This window comes from Mauremys reevesii, linkage group 1, assembly GCF_016161935.1.
Source record: "Mauremys reevesii isolate NIE-2019 linkage group 1, ASM1616193v1, whole genome shotgun sequence".
NCBI classification, from domain to species: Eukaryota; Metazoa; Chordata; order Testudines; family Geoemydidae; genus Mauremys; species Mauremys reevesii.
The window spans coordinates 45,122,824-45,150,007 of record NC_052623.1 but is presented as its reverse complement, the minus strand read 5'-3'; the positions used below and the strand labels follow the sequence as shown (position 1 = coordinate 45,150,007).

Below are 27,184 nucleotides of genomic sequence, written 5' to 3'. Positions count from 1 at the left end.
GTGAATCACTTGATGATTACCTGCTCTGTTCATTCCCTCTGGGGCACCAGGCATTGGCCACTGCCAGAAGACAGGATACTGGGCTAGATGGACCTTTGGTCTGACCCAGTATGGCCATTTTTATGTTCGTATGAGTGTCTCCTTTTATTTATTTATTATATAAATGATTTTAGCAATTCAACACAGTTGAAAAATACTGGATGGCAAAGGTTTCCCATTTTGTAGGCTCTAAATAGCTATGGTTGTAGCAGCCCAGAACATCACTTGGAGTTTTACAGTCTGCAATGTAACAGGAGGACTCCAGCAATCAGAATTACTGGCTTCCTTTCTACTGCTAACATGGGATATGTGCCGTAGTTAAATGACTTTTACATAGAATTACCAAAAGGCAGAATATAAAATTATTGTAAAGTAATTGCAACCAGTAGTTGGTTATGAAAGTAGCTGGCATGTTACATGGTTATAGCCCCTTCTAAAAATTCATCCAAAATAAGCAAGGATAGAATAAAATTGTGTTTAACTCTAAACAATACAAACTTAAAGAAGCTGAACTTTGAAAAGATCCTTCTTACTTGATGTGTCTTGTCTGCCATGGCTGAGTAACGATCTACTGACCACAGCCCCCCCCCCCCTTATAACTGCAACAGTCGTAGTTAGAAAGACAAAATTATTTCCCCCCAATTGCTATATAATCTCCTGAATAAGTGAAATATTAACTTGAAGCCAATGTTGTACACAGGGTTCCTTGAATGCTTCTCATTCAGATGCTGGCTTGTCGTTCTGGTTTACCAACAACTTCATTTCTTGCTTATCTATGCTGGAATTGACACTGTCTGCCTCTTTTTCCTGCTCCGGTACACAAGTGCACCCCACAGGGATAGTGACATAATCCTCTGTGTACACGTAGCGACCTCCAGCACAAGCTGAAGTGCGGCGCAAGATGACGGTTGGCATATACACTGGGGTGCTGCGGAAGTGGAAATTCTCCTCGCCGTAAATCCCAGTGAGACAGCCCTTGCACAGACAGTACGCTTCAGGAATGTATTTGGGATACCTTGTGGGATCGTAGGAAATTCTGCATGGAAGTAAATAATAAATATTCATTTCATGCTTTTATGTAAGCCATCTGGAAAACATTATAACAAATGTTGACTTCAAATTACATTATACAATGTGTTGGGGGGTTTGCCAGGCAGAATAGCTGTAGCTATTGCTGTCATGCTGCTCAGCTGTAAAGTGGAAAGAAGAAGTGCTGGGCAGCTTACTGACCTGATCAGGGTCTGGGACACAGAGATCTGACTTGCCTTAGTTTCTAAAACTGTCAGCTCGAGACAGTTGGACACAGAACTGTTTTGAATCTTGAACTCAGCAGAAAAGTAAGGGGGCCACCAACAGGAGACTCTAACATGTTCAAAGCTTCAGGCTGTCTTTCACGGGGGTTTTCTGCAGCCACAGCTTTGCAGTAGAAAGATCCTTTATTACTGCTGAACTCTCCCCCGGAGTTAGGTACCTTAGCCAGGTCAGCTGTTTTCCATAACCAATTAGCGAGCCTCCCCCAGTGGTTAGGGTTCTCACCTGGGCTGTGAGGGGCCTGCTGCTCTGCCTGAGCTGGGGCAGGTATTTGAACCCAGGTCTCCTGCAGGGGAGGGGAGTGACCGAACCACTCGGCTATGGGGCATTCTGGGATGCTAGCTCTCACTAGTGCCTGATGAAGCTGTTCCCAGCAGTTATACAAAGGGAACAGCTTCAATAGGAGAGACTGTGAAAGCTGCACCCTAGACTGCCCAATAGCTTGGTGAGTAGGGCACTCTCCAGGGCAGGGCCGGCTCCAGACCCCAGCGCGCCAAGCGCGTGCTTGGGGCGGCATGCCGCGGGGGGCGCTCTGCCTGTCGCCGGGAGGGCGGCAGGCGGCTCCAGTGGACCTCTCGCAGGCATGCCTGCAGATGCTCCACCGGAGCCGCGGGACCAGCGGACCCTCCGCAGGCACGTCTGCAGGAGGTCCACTGGAGCCGCGGGACCGGCGACCGCCAGAGCGCCCCCTGCGGCATGCCGCCGTGCTTGGGGCAGCTAAATTGCTAGAGCCGCCCCTGCTTCAGGGATGTGGAAGACTTGGGGTCAAGTCCCTGCTCCAAATCAGGCAGAGTGGAGATCCCAGGCTCTTGGGTAGCTTATGGCATGTGCCTGCCAGCCAGCCACAGAAATTCCCAAGCTGCTGCCCCCTGGCTGGGGAATGTGTGAGTTAGGTGTGCTCTGAGCACATCTGCTGCAGCAGGCCCTGCTAGTGTGATAGGAAGGGGCATGAGAGTCCTGCAGGGCTTAGACATGAGCACAGGGCATGGAGCAGCTTGTTAGCTCTGGGGCAGTGTCAGGAATTAGGCAGATTTGCCCACTGGTGGAAAGTTGGATGATTATGGAGATTTAGGTGCCTTCAGCGTTACCTGGCAGCTGAGCAGGCATTTTGTGAATGTCAGTGGCATCTAAATAGGCAGTGGCCTAAGTCCTTATGTGACTCTAGTCCCAACTGCCCACTTAGAGGTGAACTGCAAAACCAGTTTTATTTTTTGCCCTCTCCTGCTATTGTATGAAGTAGCAGTTGTGTATTATTTTCATAGAATAATTTTTCTGAGGAAAAAATTCAGTTAGTTAGATTGAGGGCAGCTTGTAAATAAAGATTAATCCATAGGCCAACTACCCTCACCTCCAAATCCTTCCTCAAGAGCCACTTCTGCTCTGCCACCTACAAGAAATCAGCCACGCAATGATGGGTTAGCTGTAGAGTCAGGGAGAACTGACTACTTAAACTATAAGAAAAGTCCATAGCCCAGAACTCCTAGTCAGACTCTGTGCTTGCCCTGTTCCCTCTGGCAGGACCTGATCTCTGCTGAGTTGGCTTAGACTGTTTTATCAGAGGTCCTTACTCATCCCTCATCTAAAAGGAAAATGAATATGCAGAATTAGACTGTGGAACTCATTGTTACAGGATGTTATTAAGACCAAGAAAACAAAAAAATCATCACTAATAAAGTTTGCAGGTGACACAAAAATTGGGAGAGTGATAAATAATGAAGAGGACAAGTCACTGATTCAGAGCCATCTGGATTGCTTGGTAAACTGGCGGCAAGGAAACGAGATGTGTTCTAATATGGCTAAGTGTGAATGTATCCCTCTAGCAATAAAGAAGGTAGGCAATGATTACAGGATGGGGGAAATCACAAAATCATAGAACTGGACGGGACCTCGAGAGGTCATCTAGTCCAGCCCCTGCCTCATGGCAGGACTAAGTATTATCTAGACCATCCCTGACAGGTGTTTGTCTAACCTGCTCTTAAAAATCCCCATTGATGGAGATTCCACAACCTCCCTAGCAGGGCCGGCTCCAGCTTTTCTGCTGCCCCAAACGGCAAAAAAAAAAGAAAAAAAAAAAAGATGAAGAGCGGCAGCACTTCGGCGGCAGCTAAATTGCACCGCTTCTTCGGCAGTAGGTCCTCCCTCGCTTCCTCTTCAGCAGCAATTCGGCGGCAGCTCAAAGAGGAAGAGAGGGAATGAAGGACCCATCGTCGAATTGCTGCCGAAGACTTGAACGTGCCGCCCCGATACTGGACGGAGTGCCTCCCCTTTGAATTGGCTGCCCCAAGCACCTGCTTCCTACACTGGTGTCTGGAGCCGGCCTTGCTCCCTAGGCAACTTATTCCAGTGCTTAACCACCCTGACAGTTAGGAATTTTTTTCCTAATGTCCAACCTAAACTGCCCTTGCTGCAATTTAAGCCCATTGCTTCTTGTCCTATCCTCAGGTTAAGAACAATTTTTCTCCCTCCTCCTTGTAACAACCTTTTATGTACTTGAGAACTGTTATCATGTCCCCCGCTCAGTCTTCTCTTCTCCAGACTACACAAAAACCCAATTTTTCCAATCTTTCCTCATAGGTCTGACTTGTGACTCTGAAAAAGACTTGAGGGTCATGGTGGATAATCAGCTGTACATGAGCTCCCAGTGTTACACTGTGGCCAAAAGAGCTAATTTGACCCTGGGATGCATGAACAGGGGACTCTTGATTAAGAGGAGGGAGGTTATTTTATCTCTATATTTGGCACTGGTCCAACTGCTGCTGAAATACTATCTGCAGTTTTGGTGCCCATCATTCAAGAAGGACATTGATAAATTGGAGAGGGTTCAGAGAAGATCCACAAGAATGATTAGAGGATTAGAAAACATGCCTTAGACCAGAGGTCGGCAACCTTTCAGAAGTGCTGTGCCTAGTCTTCATTTATTCACTCTAATTTAAGGTTTCGCGTGCCAGTAATACATTTTAACATTTTTAGAAAGTCTCTTTCTATAAGTCTATAATATATAACTAAATGATTGTTGTAAATAAGGTTTTTTAAATGTTTAAGAAGCTTCATTTAAAATTAAATTAAAATGTAGAGCCCCCCCCCTGAACTCTACATTTTGGCCAGGACCTGGGCAATGCGAGTGCCACTGAAAACCAGCTCGCGTGCCGCCTTCGGCACCTGTGCCATAGGTTGCCTACCCCTGCCTTAGACCTTGTCTACACTGGCAAGTTTCTGCGCAGTAAAGCAGCTTTCTGTGGTGTAACGCCTGAGGTGTACACACTGCCAGCCACTGAATGAGCAGAAACTGCAGTTACAGCATTGTAACAATCCACCCCGACGAGAGGCGTACAGCTTTCTGCACCGGGGCTACAGTGCTGCGGTGCCAGTGAAGATACCCACTGTGACTGGCCTCCGGGAGGTGTCCCACAATGCCTGTTCTTGCCTCTCTGGCCATTGGTCTCTTGGACTCTACTACCCTGCCCTCAGGTGACCAACTGTGAGCCCCGCCCTTTAAATTCCTTGGGAATTTTGAAAGTCCCTGTAGCAATGTGAAGACTCACCAGTTCGGCGCCTCCTGCTGGTCGTCCTGGGAATTAGCTCTCCAGCTCTGGAGTGCCATCTGCTGGCCGATGTCCCGCTTGCTGCTGGCCCCTGTGTCTCTCCCGGACCTCAGTGCCCCTTCCCTCGGGGTTCTGCCCTCTGCAGTACCCCCGCAGTCTCTGGGTCTCCTCTCCCAGGGGAACCCCCAACCCTCTATCCCACCTTGTCTCAGGGGCTACTGCCAGTCTCCATTTAGCCCCCCACTCACTGGGGCAGACTGCAGTCTATAAACCACTCATCATCAGTGGTGGTGGGGGGGGTTGGATGTGCTGCCTTTGCCTACGCTGGGCTGCACCTCTGCAACCCCAGTACCTGCTTTGGGCCTTCAGCAAGGCCTCAGCCTGGGGAGTTGCCAGGCTGGAGCTCCCCAGCTCCTCTGGCCTTCCCCCAGCCCTGCTCCACTCCAGGTGCCCTTTTCTCCCAGGCAGCCCAGTCCTGCTCTCTCCAGCGAGAGAGAGAGAGTCTTTTTTCAGCCTCTGGCTCACAGCCCTTTTTTGAGGGCCAGCTGTGGCCTGACTGGGGCATGGCCCCAGCTGTGGCTGCTTCCCCCAATCAGCCTACCCTATTGGCTCCCAGAAGCAGCCCTTTCCCAGGGCTGTTTTAACCCCTTTGGGGCTGGACCAGGGTAACCACCCCGCTACAGTCCCCTTCCTGTTTTCTTGGTAATGTGTGCGGTGGTCTCAGCGCATCTTTCTAGGTGACCATGCCTGCTCCATGCACCAGGCAATCTCCCACTTGGAGCAATTCCGAGGTGCTGGACCTCATCAGCATTTGGGGAGAGGAGGCTGCCCAGTTCCAGCTGCACTCTAGCCGTAGGAATTATGAGTGCTATGGTCAGATTTCATGATGTATGACAGAAAGGGGTCATGACCGGGACACACTGCAATGCAGGGTCAAAGTGAAGGAGCTGCGGAACGCCTACCACAAGGCACAGGAGGAAACCGCCGCTCCTGTGCTGCGTTCACGAGCTGCCGGTTCTACAAAGAGCTAGATGCGCTACTCAATGGCAACCCCACCTCAAATGTGAAGGCCATTGTAGCTACTTCCGTGGCTCATGTGTCAGTTGAGAGTGGACCAAGCCAGGAGGAGGAAATCTTGGATGCGGATGTGGAGTGGGAGCGGGACCCAGAGGCAGAGGAAGACTCGGAGGTCAGAGATGCATGCAGCCAGGAGCTCTTCTCTATCCTGGGGGAGGCTAGCCAGTCACAGCTGTCGGAGCTTGGCGAATCGCAAATAGCAGAGGAGGCTCCTGGTAAGTTGCTTTGATTTTGGGAATTGCTGAAGTGAGTTGTTGGGGGCAGGAGGGTTGCAGAAAGCAGGCTTGTGTCTGAATGATGTGCCTACCACCACATGCCTAGTCTGAGCGTTGATTGACTCTCTCAGTTCGCGGGAATCTGAGATCTCCATGAAACTCTCATGGAGATACTGGGCAATGCGCTGCTGCAGGTTCTTTGGCAGAGCTGCTTTGTTTCTTGCCCCATTAAGCTAACCTTCCCACACCACTCTGCCGTCTTGGGGTGGGAGGGCAGGGGGTGCGGCAACTATTGCTGCACACAGGCGCGCCGCATAAGGTCCAGGGCGGAAGCCACAGTCTTGAAGCAGATACTCCCTTGATTCCCTGCTCACTCTCAGCAGTGAGATATCTTCCATAATGAATACAGCCTGTGGAAAATGTGGGGAAATAAATGATTATAAGGCCTCCCCCCACAGTGCTAGCTCTACCCTAGAGCCACATGCCCAGTGTACAGTACAGTCCTGGAACACTGATTTCACCTGCACCTGCTGTTGCTCACCATTTTGGAGGGTTTGTGGCTCATGTGTGCTTGCCTGGGGCCAGCCAGTTAGTAACAATGTATTAAATCACCGAATCAATGGTCTCTGTGTTGCAAACAATACTGCTCCTGCAAAATGTTGCATTTTTGGCTTCATAGATATGACCGTGGGAGCCCAGCCTCCCTCTTTGTTATCGCCAGCTGAATGGCTGAGCAGAATTAGAAAGTGGCCATGAAGAACTAAAGAGGACTTTCTTTGTGATATCATGATGCATTCCGCGGCCGAAAAACAAGAATTGAAGGAGTGGTAGGACAGCGAGAAGAGGGACCAAAAGGCAGGGCCGCCCAGAGGATTCCGGGGGACCGGGGTCTTCGGCGGCGGGGGGGCCCCCGCTTCAGTGGTAAGTCGGTGGCGGGGGGGGGTCCTTCCATTCCAGGCCCCACCGCCAAAGTGCCCCAAAGACCCACGGTGGGGACCCCCCGCCGCCGAATTACCACCAAAGCGGGACCCGCCGCTGAAGTGCAGCCCCCACCGCGGGTCTTCGGGGCACTTCGGCGGCGGGTCCCGGAATGGAAGGACCCCCCCCTGCTGCCGAATTACCGCCGAAGACCCAGCGGCGGGTCCCGCTTCGGCGGTAATTCGGCGGCGGGGGGTCCTTCTGTCCCGGAGCGGAAGGACCCCCGGCCAGCGAAGTCCGGAAGCGAAGAAGCTCCAGGGGCCCGGGCCCCACGAGAGTTTTCCGAGGCCCCCAGAGCGAGTGAAGGACCCTGCTCCAGGGGCCCCAAAAAACTCTCGTGGGGGCCCCTACTGGGCCCAGGGCCTGGGGCAAATTGCCCCTCTTGCCCCACCCCGGGCGGCCCTGCCAAAAGGAGAATGCAGTGCGCCAGAATGCAGCCATGGAGTGGCTCTTAAATGTTATGGAGCTCCAAGAGGACATGGTCCAGGAGATTCTAGCACTGCAAACCGAGCAGCTCCACGCCTGCCCTCCCCTCCCAGTCGGTGTTGCAAACCTCTTTTCCATGCGCCTTCCAGACACCACCAACACACATATCAACCTCCTGGCTCTGCTGCATTCCACTCCTCCCCCGTCACAGTCCAGCCCTGCGGACTCCCAGTACCCACTGCACTCAACACCTGTCCCTCTACAGTTTAGCCCTGCTGAAGTACAGTACCTGCTGCACTGTACTCCAAAGGAGACGGTTGGATATGATACCTGGACATACACAAATCTTTAACTGTCCCAGGACCCCACCTCTTCCTGAGACCCTCCCTTCCCCCTTCCCCTCAGTGCTGATGTGTTTTTTTGTTTGGCTCTCTCCTCTGATTGTTGGTTTTTAATAAAAGAATTGTTTTGGTTTGAAAGCAATCTTTATTCCATTAATTGAAAGCAAACATCCCTGCAAAGCAACAGGTAATTTTCTTAAACATTCATAGCGCATCGTCTGCACTAATCACAATCGCCTCCTAGCATTACAAACATACGCTATTAGTGTCTTTCAGCTTTAAATTCTGCCTCAAGGCATCCCTGATCCTTATGGCCCTGCGCTGTGCCCCTCTAATAGCCCTGGTCTCTGGCTGTTCAAACTCAGCCTTCAAGTCCTGAGCCTCTGTGGTGCAGCCCTGAGTGAAGCTTTCACCCTTCCCTTCACAACTATTATGGAGCATACAGCACACGGCTATAAGCATAGGAATATTGTCATTGGCCAGGTCCAGCCTTCCATACAGGCAGCACCAGCGGGCCTTTAAACAGCCAAACGCACACTCAACAGTCATTCTCCACTTGCTCAGTCTGTTGTTGAACCGTGCCTTGCTGCTGTCAAGGTGCCCCATGTATGGCTTCATAAGCCACGGCATTAAGGGGTAGGCAGGGTTTCCCAGGATCACAATGGGCATTTCGACTTCTCCTACGGTGATCTTCTGGTCCGGGAATAAAGTCCCTGCTTGCAGCTTCCCGAACAGGCCAGGGTTCCGAGAGATGCGTGCATCATGCACCTTTCCACACCACCCTGTGTTAATGTCTGTGAAACACTCACGGTAATCCACAAGTACTTGGAGAACCATTGAGAAATACCCCTTCTGATTAATGTACTCGATGGCTAGGTGGTCTGGTGCCAGAATTGGAATATGCATGCCATCTACTGCCCCTCTGCAGTTAGGGAAGCCCATTTGTGCAAAGCCATCCACAATGTCATGCACATTGCCCAGAGTCACGGTCTTTTGGAGCAAGATGCAATTAATGGCCCTGAACACTTTCATCAACACAAGTCCAATGGGTAGACTTTCCCACTCCGAACTGGTTAGTGACCGATCGGTAGCAGTCTGGAGTAGCCAGCTTCCACAGTGCAATTGCCACGCGATTCTCCAGTGACAGGGAAGCTCTCATTGTCATGTCCTTGCGCCGCAGGGCTGGGGGTGAGCTCATCAGACAGTCCTATGAATGTCGCTTTCCTCATCCGAAAGTTCTGCAGCCACTGCTCGTCATCCCAGACGTGCATGATGATGTGATCCCACCACTCAGTGCTTATTTCCTGAGCCCAAAAGTGGCGTTCCACTGTGGTCAGCACCTCTGTGAATGCCACAAGCAATCTCGTGTTGTAACTACTACACGTGGAGAGATCAATGTCACACTCCTCTTGCCTTCGTAGTTTAAGGACTAACTCCACTGCCACTTGTGACGTGTTAGTCAGAGTGAGCAGCATATTGGTCAACAGTGCGGGATCCATTTCTGCAGACCGAAGAGGCAGAGCGCGCAGTACACAAACCATTGAAAGATGGCGCCAAATGCTGATGGACGCACAAGGATTGCTGAGATGCGAAGCAATGCATCACGCGACCCCCCTCCGCCTTTCTACAATTCTTAGCAGAAGCGAAAAAGAGAAAGAGGTGCACTGTGGGATAGCTGCCCAGAGTGCACTGCTCTAAATACTGTTGCAAGTGCCACAAGTATGAAAATGCTATTGTGCAGGCAGCTGACACACAACAGTGGTTTCCCCTTCAGCTCTCTCTGAGCGGCGCTGTAACTGCTGGTGCTGTAACTTTGGCAGTGTAGACATACCCAATCACAAAGAAAAGGTGAAGGCATAACGTGATTAGTCTGTAAGTATCTACAGGGGGAACAAATATGTGATGATGGGCTCCTCAATCTAGCAGAGAAAGCTTTAACACAATCCAGTGGCTGGAAGTTGAAGCTAGCCCAGTTCAGACTGGAAATAAGGCACACATTTTCAACTATGAGAGTAATTAATCATTGGAACAATTTACCAAGGGTCATGGTGGATTTTTACTGACAATTTTTAAATCAAGATTGGATGTTTTCTAAAAGATCTGAGCTCAGAATCATTTTGGGAAGTTCTATGACCTTTATTATACAGAAGGTCAGACTAGATAATCGCAATGGTCCCTTCTGGCCTTGGAATTTATGAATCTATGAATAAGAACGTAGGAAGAGTCAAAAACGGGTAGGATGTTTATTCAGATAATAAGAATATCCAGTTATAATAGTTAATGGTAAAAATAGAATATTGGAAGGGAGGTAAAATCTCATGCTTCAGTATTTAAGCCAATCTCTAACTAAAAGGGATCATGATTAGACCTTCATGGAGGTCAGGTTACCTTACACCTGCTTACTCTGGGGTTCTTGTCCCTTTGTCTGAAATACCAGACGCTGGCCACCGTTGGAAACAGGGTGCAAAACTAGATGGACCACAAATCTGATCCAGTCTGGCAACTCCTGTGTTCCTATAAGAGAGTTAAAATTTCCCTCTTCATTGAAAAGAATGAAGACATTTACTCATGTGTGATGCAAACTAATCAGGTAACTCATTACCTCCTTACATTTGCTAAATTAACTAGTTGTAAGCTGACATGCTGGACTTCACATTGGTTTCCTGAACTACATTTCCCAGAATACCACAGACCTAGGGTCAAGGGTCACACCCACTTCCCAGATATAAAAGCCCCAGCCTGTTGGTGTATCTTTATTTTAAGGAGCATGCTGTTGTGGGTAGACTGTAGGGATCCCCCTCAGTCAGAAACACAACTGATTTCACCAGCCCCATAATAAGGTAAAATTTGGCAATCGATGCATAGTTTGGGTTATACCATATGGTATGTTGTTGTCTCTTAAGTGTTGGCTTTTCCCACAGAACATAAATTCCTTTAAACTCAAATGTCAACAATGTTACAGGCCTTTTGCAACCTTCCTCTTTCTCCACTATGCCTGCTCTCTTTCTCTGGGTAATATCTGTGTGTTTCAAGATTGCCACAAGTCAGATCACCATGAAATAAAAAGATTTGGGGCCAGCAAAATGGGGATGATGAATAATTGTCATCTCTTACATTGATATATGTAAAACCCTCACCTTGAGCTGTGACCAGTAATTTCTCTGCCACTTGATTTAGGCTGTTATTGGACCCTATGAAAGCACTTCATAGAATATCAGGGTTGGAAGGGACCTCAGGAGATCATCTAGTCCAACCCCTTGCTTAAAGCAGGACCAACCCCAACTAGTTCCCTCAAGGATTGAGCTCACAACCCTGGATTTAGCAGGCCAATGCTCAAACCACTGAGCTATCCCTCCTCCCCACTTCTTCACTGGCTAATAGAGGCTTCTTGCCCCATGCAAAGATATGTGTTTTTAGTTGTTTTTTACCTTCAGTGATCCACCCTGAACTTTCCCCCAAAATATCCTCTAAGCAGAGGGGTATATACTCTCAATTTCATGGTGTGGGGGAAGGGCACTTGGGAAAGATAGATTGGATCAAAATGGGTGTTGTATGGAAAGTGTTTTACAATCTGAACTGTGGGGTTGCTACCTTAGCTCCATAGTAATAAAAGGAATGGAAGAAATCTGAGCTGATTCTGAGCCAAAGCCTGGATCCAAACTCTGGAAAGGTTTTGGAGCCAGACCAGAACTTCACAGCTGGTTTCTCTCCATAAAATAGGCTGAAGCTAAACTCTGGACCCAAATGTCCCTGAACTTTGAATCTGGATCCAAGCTTTTGAGGCTTCAGCCCAAATCTTAATAGGAAACCTTTACTCTAAAGCCTCATTGTCTTTCTGTGCTTTGCCTCCTTTGGTTTGAATTGCTCAGAGATGACCAGGGCTGCTGTCATGAAAAGTCTGTCAGCTTTAATGTCTTCCTTTCATACAATCTGTGCCACTGCACACCTGTTCCTGTATTCACGTGTAGAACCTGAATGTTCACGTAGGAATGTAGGATTGCAATTCATAACATACTTGTTTCTTTTCCTAGAAAAGGACTAAAAATGTTTTATTTGTTTATAAGAAGTATCAGTACTGAATAGGTTGGGGCATGCTCTAATTTCGCATGAACGCTTTCCCACATGTGACTAAAGATGTGACCATGTAATCACTGTGTTATTGGTGGTCAATGCTAACTGGCCTTTAGACAGTAGTCCAAACATACCGAAATGATCTCCTGGCAGTCAGCTGTACACAGATGCTGTGTTTAATGTTTGTTCTAAATAAAGTTAAATTCACTACTGAACTGAAGCGGCTGGTGAAATGTGACTAGTTTTTGGCTTTGCTCTTTCTTGTGACCCTGTTGAGTGCTTTGAGAGCTCCCAATGAAAAGCAAACTTTCTTCTGTTTGCTTAGTAGGAGTCCAAACTTTGAAAGGCCACTTTGTCAGAAGCGGCAACACTTGAAAAGCATTGACTTGTCTAAAGATTTGGTTGTCCTATAGTGCTGTGCCTGTAGGTGATCTTCATAATCATACTTTATCTCTTATATTGCACTTTACAATTTCCGAGCGCTTTACATGCACTTGGTCAGATTCAGTGCTGGGATGAGCACCTGCAACCCCGCTGAATTGCAAAGTCAGTGTCAGTGTGTCCATTCACACCAGCAGTCAATTGCCCAATATATATATGTAAAACAAATTAAGTGTAAAGTGAATTAACTAAAGAACCCTAGCAACACCTCCAGTAGAGAAGTAGGTACCTCTCCATAACAAAACTAGCACCATTGAAATCTCCATCCTGTAAATTGTTCAGAATGTTCAGTAATGGGAGGATGCTCTGCATTCTAGAACTCTGATAAGGTCTAGCTGATCATTACACAGATGCATTAAAGTAAGGATCTGATTAATAGCAGATTTGTGTTCTGCTGCACCTCTGTGCTATTTCACTGTATCATACAATAATGCTGAACTCTGTAAAATGTCCTGGATATGGTGCTTGAAAAAGTCAATGGAAGTTTACTCTCAAGAAAAATCCCTTCCCTTGTATAATTTTTTTTAAGCACTACATTTTTTTAAGCCAGCCTGAACCTGAGTTAGCAAAGATGAAGATGGATTTCCTCCTGTAATTCTTTACTAGAATTTTAAATACGTGAGCACTAAAACTGGCATTTTCTAGAGAGAAAAATCATTTGTAAAAAACAAAACAAACACACTAACAAAACCCATTATCACTTGGGAGAGAGATGACTAAACATTAGATTATAATAAGTGTATGAAGAAGAGGGTGTTAAAAAGTAAAGGATATTCATCACCTTCTCTGTATGGAAAGCGGGAAGCAGAAGACGCCAAGAGGAGATCAAATCACAATTGGTGCTGCTGTAGCAAAATTCCATCTGACTCCAACCTTAAATATTTTGTTGTACTAAGTGTTATTCAGCAGGACTCAGCGGGGGAATAGGATGGCCAAGAGGAACCCATCAATTTAGCTCCTGTTTAGGAAATTTTTGAGATGTTTGTTAATGTATTCATCTTAGGGTATATCTTACTATGTAACCCACTGCTGAAGTAATAACCTGACGTATGTTGTAAAAAGGAGATGGTGATTATTTAATTAGCAATGATAATGAGCCTAATATTGTACAGAACACAAAAATAAAGGCGTCTAAGGCCTCAAACCTACTTCAGGATCCACTAGTGAGGACACTTTCTCCCAGGCCTGGGGGCTGCAGAAGCTGATCCTGATGCAGGATTGGGTCCTAAGAGACAGACATAGAAGAGGCTATACTGGGGAATCTGGAGGTGAGAGGGACTTCATGGTTATTTTTGTGTAATGTATCTAGCCACTTATTGTGGGACTCAGGGAGAAATGGATTTTTGGAGGGACTTGAATACATTCCTACCAATCAGCTATAAATGATTATTACACTATTTATATACAAAATCTGATTAATACACCTGCCTTAGTGGAATGCCTCATGCACCCACAAGTAACTATTGGGTGGAAGTTTTGCCCTGGATGTCAGGGGGACCAAGATATACCACGATTCCTAGATTGAAGATCAGATCCTGCAAACATTTAGTTGTGTGAAACTTTACTCGTGTTGAGTGGCTCTGCTCACATGAAGAAAGCTGATCATGTGTCTGTTGATACAAGTTTAGTGTGTGGGGCTTCTCTTACTTTCAGTGAGTGCAGTCCCTCCTGTTCAGGGCAAGCAGCACTCCGCAGGTGGCAAACCAAGCACTAGTACCAACGTTACTGAAGCAGTGCTAAACTTGAGCAATGACCAAGAAGCACAGGCCTTGCCAGCTACTCCTAAAAGCAGATGTCAGTTGACCCCAATGCATATTCATGTAATATCCTTAGAAAGGAAGAGCAGCCCTTGAGTAGACATATGACCATCCAGAGCATAGGCAACCTGCAGGGCTCACTGTTCACAGGAGCTCTTGCGGTTGGCAGCATTTTAAAAAGCATGGATAATTCTGGGCCCCGTCTTGTGAAGTGCTCAGCAAATCCAGTGAAATCCTGAGCACGCTCAATTCCCATTGACTTTAATTTAGTGATTTCAGTTCACTGGCTCTTTATAGCTCTGCAGAGTAACAGTGATATGGGTAATTAAATTTCATGCGACAGGTCGTATACTGATCTTCTTTGGCCAGCAGGATGGGATTTCAATATTAGGCAGATGTACTTTATGCATCCCCTCTCCAACAACCTCCCCCCTGAAGCACCACTGGTTAGGTACTGCCAGCAGCGAGATCCTGGACCAGATGGGCCTATGGTCTGATCCATATGGCAACTCGTGTGTTTTGGAGGGGTAGCAAGCCAAAAATGATGTAAGTCTTGATGTTTGTATAAGCAAATGAAGGACCAAAGGATAGGAAAGAGTAATAAATGCAGAATAAAGACAAGGGAAGAGGCTGCAGATGGATCGTGCATGCATCCTTACAGCCTAAGTTGATTGCTTTGAAAATATATCTGTGTAGATGGATATAGAATTACACACTTGGATGAGGGGATGTGGTAGGTGAGTGTCAGACACTAGGATTTCAGGGCAGCATTTGATTCTTTCTCAGGAACTCTTATATGACAAATCCCAGGTGGTTTGGCTTGGAATGCTGTCATGTGAACTGAGAGATTAAATAAGGAGCAGTGATAAATGGCAGTGTGCTGAGCTGGGGGCAGGTGCCTTGGGAGGTACTGCAGGGCTTGGCGCTAGGCCTGGACTGACAACCTCTTCATTATTAATGATGGGGGATAGAATTAATGATGGGGGTATAAACAGGATGTTAATGATAATGAAATCTGCAGATGCTGCTGCACTGGGAGCTGTTGCAAATGTCAAATGAAGACAGAGAAATAATACCAAAGATCCTAGACAGATTAAAATCAGGGGCAGAAACATAAGTTTGGGAAAAACTAAGCTAATGCACCCTGAAAGGAAAAAAAAATCTATAATGTAGCTCTTGAATGGCAGAGAGAAAACTGGAGAGCACTAAGGCTGCTAGATGTCAGGATAACAGTGTGTTTGTGGCATAATCTGAGCGTTTTTAGACTGCATGTTCAGTGGTATCATGTCATAGAGTAGGGGAAGGGACAATCCCTCTGCATGCAGCGCCAGTGTGATCATACCTTGAACGCTACACTCACTTCAGGGCACCCTGCCACCAGAAAAACACTGGCAACTTAGCGGAAATTCAGAACAGAGCAACAAATGATGATCAGATTGGTGGTGGGCAGGGCTTGCAAGGAAAGTTAGAAAGAAGCCAGGCTAAGAGGCTGCTAAAGTGGGTATGATCATTATCTACAACAGGGGTGGGCAAACTTTTTGGCCCAAGGGCCACATTGGAGACTAGAAATTGTATGGTGGGCCTTGAATGCTCAGAAAATTGGGCTCTGGCTGGGGGGTGTGGGCTCCGGGGTGGGGCCAGAAATGAGGAGTTCAGAGTGCTGGAGGAGGCTCCGGGCTGGGGTGGGGGTGGTGGTGGTGGTGAGGGATGTGTGTGACGGGGTGCGGGCTCTGGGTAGGGCTGGGGATGAGGGGTTTGAGGTTTAGGAGGGTGTTCGGGGCTGGGACCAAGGGGTTTGGAGGGGGGGGGATCAGGGCTGGGGTGGGGGTGCAGGAAGGGGTGTAGGTTCTGGCTGGGGGTGCAGTCTATGGGGTAGGGCTGGAGATGAGCGGTTTAGGGTTTAGGGTGCAGGAGGGTGCTCTGGGTTGGGATCGAGGGGTTTGGAGAGCAGGAGGGGGATCAGGGCGGGGGCATGGGGAGAGGCTCAGGGGGTGCAGGCTCAGAGCGGCCCCTCAAGCGGCTCTGGAAGCAGTGGCATGTCCCTTCTCCGGCTCTGCACACTGCCCCATCCGCAGGCGCTGCCCCCGCAGCTCCCATTGGCATGCATAGGAGCTGAAGCAGGGCCATGCTGGCTTCCAGGAGCCACATGGTCTGGCCTCTAACCCAGTGCCCTGGCCAGAGTGCTGGAGCAGAGTCGAGCCATTGGTGCAGCTCGCGGGCCAGCTTAAAACAGCTTGCTGTAGTTTGCCTGCCCCTGCTCTACAATGACTCAAAGAATGAAAAATATCAAGGAGGGAGAGGAAATATTTAGGGTGGCACTTGTGAAGCTAGTTAACCACTGCAACAACTTACCCAGGGATGTGGTGGATTCTCCATCGCTTGAAATCTTTAAATCGAGACTGCATATCCTTTTAAAAGATACGCTGTTGCTCAAACAGTTACAGGCTGGATTCAGGCATTACGGGGTTAAATTCTATGGCCTGATATACACAGAAGGCCAGACTAGATGAGCTAATAATCCCTTCTGGCCTCAGACGTCTATGAAATCATAGGTTGACATTAAGAATTTACAGTACCATAGACAGTAGAGGATAAGAGAATACATGTCTTAAATAAGATAATACATTTTTATTATCTGAGGGGGAGCCGTGTTAGTCTGGATCTGTAAAAGCAGCAAAGAGTCCTGTGGCACCTTATAGACTAACAGACGTATTGGAGCATGAGCTTTCATGCATCCGACGAAGTGGGTATTCACCCACGAAAGCTCATGCTCCAATACGTCTGTTAGTCTATAAGGTGCCACAGGACGCTTTGCTGCTTTTACATTTTTATTGTTTATCTTACGGTTCCTGGACCCCCATTATAGTAATGATCTAATAAAAGACTGAATATCAGGCAAATTTTCCTGCCAACTAGATCTATTTTTAGGCGGTGACTGCTAGGTCTCTGCATCAGGGGGCCAGTAGTTTGCAGCACAGACCCAGGATTCCCCTCCAATCACGTATTACTTTCAAACATTCTTTTGCCTTCATTCTGAGCTCCAACTGAAAATTTAAACTAAAAATAAAAAGACAGTTCTTATAAAACATGGGGGGCTTCTCTGTTGTTCAACACTTTCTCCCAAGCTGCCCCTCAAGGTTGGGAGAAGCTCCCGAAAGCCACCTCTTTGTCTTCCTTCAAAACCCTCTTCAAAATTCTCCTTTGCCATGACGCTGTCAAAAAGTGTGACGCCAATCACATGCAGAGATCACTCCCTCTCTCACTAGCCAGCCAATACTGTCTCACCGTTTCCTTGTGCTCCCTGTCTGACTGTATCCAGCTGTAGTCTCTTGTCTTATACCAAGAATAGCTTGTAAACTCTTGGGGGCAGGGAGTGTCTTTGTACAGTGCCTAGCATAGTGGGGTCCTGGCCCCTGACTGGGGCTCCTGGGTGACACAGGAATATAATACTGTAAATAAATATTAAAAGTCTAGGCCGGGTTACTTGAATGGCTAGAGAGAGGGTGGGGCTGTCTGATTGGCACAGTCTGAGATGTCTGGCGGAGAGAGCAGTGGATTTATGGCTCTATGATCCCCCTTTTCCTAAGACTGGCCCCATTCCTGTGATTGGTGCTGGGTGAACAGACGGTGCTGAGCTCCACTGAACTCAAAGAAGTCTATCCACACAGATATGATGGCAGAATTGAGGCCTTGCTTTGTTGTTATCCCAGGTACAACAACATCCTGAGAGGACCAACATATGGCAGAACAAATGGGTGCGAGTTAGTTAAGTTATTGGTATGTGCTATTCTCAGCATTTCAACATATTTGGGGTTTCCGTGCATATTTTTATGTAGCTATAAAAAAAATCCTCAATGTTTACAAGAAAATGTAATATTCCTAAATATATTAGTTTGTCTATAAAGGCCTCATTGAGCAAATGAACTGTTTTTATCTCACATGAGATTATTTTTTGAGCTAAAAACAAGCAGGGAACATGCCACAAAGTAAATATTTATTGGAGATCCCTAATGAGGTGGTATTTTTATCTTCAAGCCTGCTGCCCGACTGTGACTTTGTCCTTCACTCAGGGCATCATAACAGGAGCATGTATGAAATTTAAAGAGAAATACAAGTTCTTTTGGGTTTGGGCTTGTTTTTAACTCTCTATTGTTCACAATCTCCTTTTATAAGACTGAAAATAAAGGACCCAGTCCTCCATTCCTCCTTCAGGCACAATGCCCAGAGAAGTACAGGGGGCAGGATCATAGCTTGTTTTCAATGTTTTAAAAAACTCATTTTATTTTGCTTATGTGTGGCCTGGCATCCTGAGAGAGAGGAGCCAACCCCTTTTCAGTGGGGAATGTGAAGGTACCTCCTTGGAACATCATAACTGTAGACATGGCACACGTTGCACTTGGATGCCTTTTAGATCCCAGGACAGTGGTCTGGCTTAAGGACACTAACTGCTATGAAATCCATGGATCTCATGGCTATGCTGTGTCCACACACACACTTTCACTACTAGTTTTTGTAAAATATCTTTGTTACTCAATAGGATTATCACCCATAACCCCATGCGGGTTTCTGACCTAAATCAAGGCATTGTGAAAGCACAGGGGTTCCTGCCTCCTCATCCTGATCTTTTCTGGATTTCTCAAAATCGCTGAGTTTCAGTGGGAAAACCCCTTCTGTCAGAGTGAGAGTGGCTGCCCCAAAAGGAAGAATCAGATAGCATTATCAACCCCTACACAGGAGCAATCTACACAGAAGACAACATGGACCTAAATTTCAGCTTAACTTTCAGATTCCAGGCTGTCTTCAGGGCCAGCAATCAGGAAAAACACCTTTTTATTTCTGAGTTTCAGATATGGTACGGAGGATCTTGAAAGTCAAGCATGAAGCCCCATGTTATTGCTGATACTGAGGGTTTTTCTCCACTAATCGATGCAGCGGCGTGAATTTAGCAGGTCTGGTGAAGATGCGATAAGTCGATGGGAGAGTGCTCTCCTGTTGATTTCAGTAATCCACCTCCTGAGAGGCCGAAGCTGTGTCAACAGGGGAGTGTCTCCCGCCGACATAGTGCGGTGTAGTCAATCTAAGTTACATTGACTTCAGTTACATAACTAGTGTAGACAAGGCCTAAGTTCACCATTTAGAGTACAACTGTATATGGTAGCTTTTCTTTATTTAGTAACAGATTCTTTTTAAGTGTACAGTAATATCTCTCTTTGAGGAAATCATCTAAAATATTAATGGTTCCCACCATTGTTGGTGTTCTGCTCCTGCTTTCGTCATAGTTTATTTTTTCTGCTAAAGGCCAAATGCCTTCTAAATGTTTAACTTTACCTTGGGTTGGATTTCTTTTATTTATTTTCAGTGAAATCTTAGGTAATCGAGTCATGTTTCCACCCCACATTTCTGTTCCAGGAGGCTGGTCTGAATGGAGCTAGGTCCTCACATGAAAAGTAGAATCATGCCACACAGTTACAGAAACATTTATGCATGTTAATTAAGGGATCTCAGGTTTTCAGAGGCATAGATTTTAAGCCCACAAGGGACCGTTATGATCATCTAGTCTGACCACCTGCATATCTGACATCCTGTCTTGATTCCAGCCTTCCTATCTGCCTTTGTTGTGCCCTGTGCCAGGGGAACAGCTCTGATGTGACAAGAAACTCAGCCTGTGAAGAAGACAATGGCAGTGGTGGCCCCATAATTCCCACACTTGGCTTGTGCCACCCTTCCGAGTGTAGCAAAGTAAATAAGGGCTCTAGTCACCTGTAAGACCAGGGGGAGACGCTGTGCAGGTTGATAGGGAGGCGGTACTTTTTCTCACTGGCTGCTCTGCCCCCTGCCGGACAGCTCACGTTATGGTCTTTCTCCAGCGGTTCCAGCTGCAAGGTGTGGTGGAAGGCGCTGAGCATGCCCGCGGTGAGCCTCCCGTACAGCTGTTCCAGCAGCTCCTCCGGCCGGTCGGCGCAGGTTCGAGTCCGCACGGGGCGCCTGTTCACCTTGAAGGCCTCGGATGTGGAGTGACCCAGCCCAGCGAGGAGAAGCGCTGCCAGCAGCACCCAGCCCTAAACAACACCGCGAGAAAGGAGGCTTTGCTGTTATCCCACAAAGGGATGGGGGGCGGGGCGATTCGTGGGAGTTGGGGGCACTTCTCTGTCCCCGCATCCAGCGCACCCCTCGCTGCTCCAGCCCGCAGAGCTCTGAGCTTTCCTAGCCGAGCCCCCACCGCACAGAGCTCTCCGCTCCCCTGGCACCGACCGGGAGCGCAGCTCCGCTCCCCGGGCTGGGGCAGGCGGGGTCTGCCTCCAAATCCCCCTGCCGGTTCCAGCTCATCCCAGCCGTTTGGAAACGCATCTGATCTGTAGCGCTGCAGCTTTTACTGCCCCCCCCCCAGCAACTCTGGCTCTGAATCTGCCCGCGCCAAACGGGAACGAGCCCCAAGGCATCAGCTGGCAAAACATTGTGTGTGTGTGTGTGGGTGGGTGGTGGTGGAGATGATCGCAAGACAGAGAACCACAAGTGTCTGCCCGGTCGTCTGCTCCCCCTGGCATCGTATAACGGAGCCGACCCGTTGTCTCCCCCCGCCCTTACCTGGCCTTGCAGCATGGTGGGACTGGCGCTCAGGCGAGCCTGGCCGCGGGAGCTCGCCGATGACAGCGCCGGGGTGTTAGAGACCCGGACTCGCTCGGTGGAGGAGCTGGAGCGAATGTTGGACAAGTGCCCCGCGGCTCGCTGCAGCGCCCCGGGCCCCGGGTGCCAAGAACATTTTAGACGCTCACAGCAGAGGCTAATTTTCAAAGCCTCGAGCTCGCCTGTCCCGGCGTAGGGGGAGGGGTGAGGAGGGTCAATGAGTCCGTGTCCGAATATGGCAAGCACCCAAGGACGCTGCACTGAGCAGTGCCAGGAGAAGGGAACAGCTGGATCTACCTGGATCCTGCCAGATGTTGCCAGTGTCAAAAGCCAAGCCCCTGTACCGTCAAAATAGACGGGGCTTAGTTGCCCCTGATGCTCCCAAACCCGCATCCCGCTGCATCCGGAGCATGAGCACTGCAAAAACCCAGATCTGGCACCTGGATCTGCTGGATCCCGCCATATTTTGGGCCCTAACCTGCAAATTCTAATCAGGGGCGGCTCTAGGAATCCCGCCGCCCCAAGCAGGGCGGCGCTCCGTGGGACGCGCTCTGGCGGTCGCCGGTCCCGCGGCTCTGGGGGACCTCTGACAGGCATGACTGCGGAGGTTCTGCTGGTCCCGCGGCTCCAGTGGAGCATCCCCTGGCGTGCCTGTGGGAGGTCCACCCGAGCCGCGGGACCAGCGAACCCTCCGCAGTCATGCCTGCGGGAGGTCCACCAAAGCCGCGGTACCAGCGGACCCTCCGCAGTCATGCCTGCCGGAGGTCCACTGGTCCTGCGGCTCCGGTGGACCTCCCACAGGCATGACTGCGGAAGGTCCGCCGGAGCCGGCTGCTGCCCTCCCGGCAAAATGCCGCCCCAAGCGCGCGCTTGGCACGCTGGGGTCTGGAGCCGGCCCTGATTCTAATGCTTGAATAGGGAACATGTCCAGCTGCTCCTACTAAGTGGTTTCCCCAGGAATTGAAATTAGGGGTGGGTGGGTGTTTGAATTTGCAGGGTGTGTGTGTCAGGGCCGATAAGGGGTGAGACACTGAGGGTGAAGGTGAGCTGTATAGCACCATAGTAAAAAACTAAAATGTTTCATGATCATTTTATTAGATTTAACTCATGGTTTAAAATCATCACACAAATTAAAGTTGGCTACTCAAGCCTTCTATGAAGCACTACATCTACACCCTTCTTGGTTTCTTGTTATAATTTTGCACAACTCTGTTAATGAACTTCTTGAATGCAATACATTCATCTTTGGTGGCTTCAATTCTATTCAACGATGAAAAAGAACACTCGTCTGTAGCTGTTGTGACTGGGAGTAGCAAGAGATTAATTCCTACTTCTTTCATTCCAGGAAACAGCACAACGATTGAGTCGAACCACTATTGATGGTAAAAAAGGAAGTTGAAGTCAATTCATTCATCGCATGATATTCCACTCCGTGTTCAAATTCTCTATTCTGTCCTAATCACATGGCAGCCCCATTGCTGGTGGTGCCTCACTCCACTCACCTGTCAGTGTTTTATAGGACAGGCATCTGTAAAAGCTACATAGAGGTTGAGTAGAATCTAGAAGTCGCTGTTGTAGATTTTTTAAGAATCAAGTCTGTGTACTTTTTCAGTTGTTTTAACAAACACTTCTTGTCTTCTTCACTTAAGGATTCAATATTAATGCCTTCATTAGTCAACTTCTGGACTGAAGTCTTTGCTTCTTCCAGTCCTTTTTCAATGGATAGCTCTCTGATTGATCCAAATGTAGCTTCTATTGCTGGACAAAGTTCTACTACAGTTGTAGCAGATGCCTGGATGCAGGGCCGGCTCCAGGGTTTTTGCTACCCCAAGCAGGAGAAAAAAAAAAAAAGCCACGATCAGCTCTACCACCGCTGCTTCAGTGGCAATTCAGCAGCTGGTCCTTTGCTCTGAGAGGGAGTGAGGGACCTGCTGCTGAATTGCCACCGAAAGGCGGATGTGCCACCCCTCTCCGTTGGCCACCCCAAGCACCTGCTTGCTGGGCTGGTGACTGGAGCCAGCCCTGCCTGGATGGCATTGGGTAATGACCCAAGTGGTTTCAACAGTAGAGTTACAAGAGAGAGAATGGCAATAGTCTTCTCTGAATGTAGTAGCAAAAGTAATCCACCAGCCTCACTACTTAGATCCATCCCATCTTGGTAGATACTTTCCAAAGCCAGTAATAACGGCTGGAGTAATTTTAAGACAACAGCCAAGGATTGCTCATGAGAAAGCCAGTGGGTTTTCCCAGGTTGGACTAACACTGGGACTGAAGTTCAAGTATCTTCTATGTTTTCCAAGATATTCAGTCTTTTTGGACTCTTGCTGAAAAAAGAATATAATGAAGACATTAAATTTATAGCTTTTTAAATGTCTTTTGAAGATTCTGCAGCTCATACTAGTGCTAGTTGGAGTAGATGGCTTCTGCAGTGTGTATAGGAGAGATTAGGGTTACACTTTTCTCTGAGCAAAGCTTGTACTCCATCAGGTCTTCCAGAGATGTTTGCAGCTCCATCAAATGCACAAGCAGCCATCTGTTTGGGGTCCAATTGACAAGCATTTAACTCTTCTAAGATGTGGGTTGTCACAGATGCAGCCGATGTGTCTTCTATAACTTGAACATCTAGAAATGCATCTACTGGCCTACCACTGACATCAAGATAATGTACACAGTGACTTAATACTTGATGCCCATTTGCATCGGTGCATCCATGTATGCAAATTTTTTGAATGTGGTGAGAGAGTTCGCCACTTTTTCAACTGCTGAGTCTTTCCACTGTTGCACCGCATGCTTCTAGCCAGTCAGTTGAGTTTCTTGCAGAAAGATAGCGAGCATTTGCTGGTCTTGTTCAGAACCAGTGTTCAACTTCAGGATGAACAAGTGACAATGCACTTAACATCGGCCTCCAGTTTATAGTGTGTGGTATCTCTTGCTTAAATAGAAAGTAGGATGCCACAGCCATGTTTGTTCGCATGAACTGTGTTGTGTCTCCAACATTCTTAACAGCCTCATTAAGTACTTCTAAAATTGGCTTTGAAAGTGGGTTTATAAGGCTTTCTGCATGTTGATGCACTACAGAGGCTTGGTGTTCTGCTGCCTTTTCACATAGTTTGTCAGCATTGGCTTTGCTGATCGGTCTGACTGCGAAGAGTTACAAAGGGATCTCACACAACTGGGTGACTGGGCAACAAAATGGCAGATGAAATTCAATGTTGATAAATGAAAAGTAATGCACATTAGAAAACAATCTCAACTATACATACAGAATGATGGGATCTAAATTAGCTGTTAACACTCAAGAAAGATCTTAGCGTCATTGTGGATGGTTCTCTGAAAATATCCACTCAATGTGCAGTGGCAGTCACCAAAGCAAACAGAATGTTGGGAGTCATTAAGAAAGGGATAGATAATAAGACAGGAAATAACATATTGCCTCTATATAAATCCATGGTACGTGAACACCTTGAATACTGTGTGCAGATCTGGTCACCCCATCCCCAAAAAGATATATTGGAATTGGAAAGGTACAGAGATGGGCAACTAAAATGATTAGGGATATGAAACAGGAGGAGAGATTAAAATGACGGGAATTTTCAGTTTAGAAAAGAGACGACTAAGGGGGGATATGCTAGAGGTCTAAAATCTTGACAGGTGTGAAAAAAGTGAATAAGGAAATATTATTTAATCCTTCACGTAACACAAGAACTAGCAGTCACCCAATGAAATTAATAGGCAGCAGGTTTTAAAAAAACTATAAGAAGTACTTCTTCACACAACATAAAGTCAACTCCTGGAACTCTTTGCCAGGGGATGCTGTGAAGACCAAAACTATAACAGGATTAAAAAAAGAATTAGATAAATTCCTGGAGAATAGGTCCATCAGTGGCTATTATCTAGGATGGGGAGGGATGCAACACCATGCTCTGAGTGTCGCTAGCTTGTTTGCCAGAAGCTGGGAATGGGCAACAGGGGATGGATCACTTGATGATTACCTGTTCTGTTCATTCCCTCTGAAGCACCTGGCCTTGACCACTGTCGGAAGACAGGATACTGGGCTATATGGACCATTGGTCTGACCCAGTATGGCCATTCTTATGTAAAAATTAATTATAATAATAAAAACATTTAGTACAGAAACTCCCCAACATAATGACCTCTCAAGATAGCAATGATGTGAGATAACAACCTTGGCAAATAATGCAGTTTAAAAATCTTGGCCTACTAGGAAACATATTTATATAAGTTTCCATTCCCAGTCACAAATCTAGCATTCTGGAGCAAAGTCACTAAAATATAGTCCAACAAACAAATGTTTATTTAAATGCCCCTCACTTTTCCCTCCACCGCACCCCACTCACTGGTGTTGTCCTCTGTCAGTGGAGACTCAGAGTTGAGGTGTTTTCAGATGAGTTCATCTCCCAGGTTGGAGGCAAGAAGGCACCTTGCTTGTTCCTCCAGCTGCTCACAGTTCACTCTGGCCACAGCTGTTCATTGTGCCACCGTTCACTCCATCACTCTGTTGCCAATGGCCCTGCACCGTCACCTTCTGCTGCCACCTGCCACTGTGACCTTTGCTAGTTGGTCTCTTGAAGTTCCACTGAGCTCTCAGTGATTTCAGCTGATCTCTCAGTGGGGGAACCTCACTGCTAGTGCACGCTGGGCTGTCTCTTCCACAGAAACACTGGCCTCACAGCAGGTCTAAGCACTTAGACCTGATTATCAGTCATTTCAGCTGTAGTGGTCACTTAACAAAACAAAAGACTATCTATGGAGCCTAATCAGCTTTGTCTTTGAACAGTAGAGAGTGGCAGGTCAAACAGTACTTGTGACTCAGACAGACCATCAAGCAAAACACCTGTCCCTACCCTCTCTCTTGATTCCCTCAATCAGCACAGGCTAAGTACAGTTCTACTGCCCTTTACTCATACAATAAGAACAACATTTCATTTCCCCCCTCCACCCTCCCCGCATTCAAGTGATTTGTAACCCAACTCCAGCCAAAATCTATCACTTGGGCAACACAGCTCTGTTTGCTGGATACCTAGGTAGATTAGGTGTGAATGTAAATACAATCTGGTCCTGAAGCCTTTCCCACCCCCAGCTCATCACTAGCTGTCAGGGAGAGCTCATTTAGACTTTGCTTACAAATCATAATTTGAAATTATTAGGTTGGCAACATCACTGAAATGAATGCACTGACATTGTCATAAAAAACAACAGCTGTATAAGGAAACTAGTCTATGTTCATACTTTTCAAATCTATTCTACTTTTTCAGATACAGGTATTTTATCATACACTTTATATGCTTTTAAAGTGTGTATTAATATTTCAATTTCAATTCAAATTTCCAAACAGTCACTAAACTGGCATGTAACTAGTTCACAAAACAGGGGGGGGGTGTTGGGGAAATTCAGGGGGGGTGTAGGGAAATCACTGCTCCTACTGCACTTAGTAATTTGGAAACAGGCACGAGCACCACAAAAAATCAGCAATGGCCCCTGGATCCAGATGGCTTTGGCGCTTTTGGGCCCCAAATCACAATCTGTACAATCTGCATGGAAAACAAACCGAGCCACTCCTACTTCACCTGGGCGCGGCTGCATCATGGTGCACCACACATGTACCACATGGATCCTGCTGATTCTAACATTCAATTGAAACGTTTTTAAAATGAATCTAAAAGATGTCTCAGTCCCCGACACTGCTTTGAAAAGTTCACTCATGAGCCAGCTACTGTAGCTACCACACATAATGTGATCAGTTCCTCTGCAAGATGTAAGTGTGAGGGTTTGCAATTTAGCTCTGTCTAGAAAGATCAAGATAGGTGCTCTGGGCTGCTATAGCTTCCCTGGAACACAGTAGCTTGGAATAGAGTCCTTTAATGTACAAGATCCCAGTCTAACCAGAAGGTAACACTTTGTGGGCCTAAATGGAAAAATAGGTACGGCTCTCCTGGATCCAGGCCCATATGTGGGCTTTTCAAGTGTGGCAGAAGGCTCATTTCATATGGGGCCGGGAGCCGCTGTGCTTGGTCTCTATGTAGTAGAATTTAGGTTTGTGGCCCCCAAAATTCTGCATTTGGCATGGTCCAGGGGTACCATATGTTTCTGCATTGCTCTTGCATGGGGTTGTGCCAGCACCTGCGCTTTCTGTTATCTATTTTGATGGTAAAGTTTTGGGGGATTGGTGCCCCCAAATAGTAGGACCCAGCAGGCTCCAGGTGCTTCGTGTCTTTGCAGAACCACTGAAGGGGTTGCACTGGGGGGGAAGGGGAGTCTGGATTTTTTTTTCCAGTGAATTTGGAGCAGTTGCACTTTTCTATGTAACTGGGATTGGAATTTATAAAACTAGCTGGCTGTAG

At 47.5% G+C, this 27,184-nt stretch overlaps 1 protein-coding gene across 1 annotated transcript; it reads right to left on the bottom strand.

Moving 5' to 3' along the window:
- Window positions 1-637: 637 nt before the first annotated feature.
- On the bottom strand, window positions 638-21,016 carry IL17D (interleukin 17D). The gene is made up of 3 exons (XM_039527364.1): window positions 20,784-21,016; window positions 19,959-20,257; window positions 638-1,075 (listed from the first exon to the last, which is right to left on the bottom strand). The coding sequence occupies exons 1-3, from the start codon at window positions 20,796-20,798 to the stop codon at window positions 757-759; spliced, it is 633 nt and encodes a 210-aa protein (XP_039383298.1). The 5' UTR covers window positions 20,799-21,016; the 3' UTR covers window positions 638-756.
- Window positions 21,017-27,184: the final 6,168 nt, after the last annotated feature.

Coding starts and splice junctions, on each gene's coding strand:
- IL17D (XM_039527364.1), bottom strand. Junction 1,076..19,958: donor GTCTCCCCCTGGTCTTACAG/GTGACTAGAGCC, acceptor ACTTCCATGCAG/AATTTCCTACGATCCCACAA.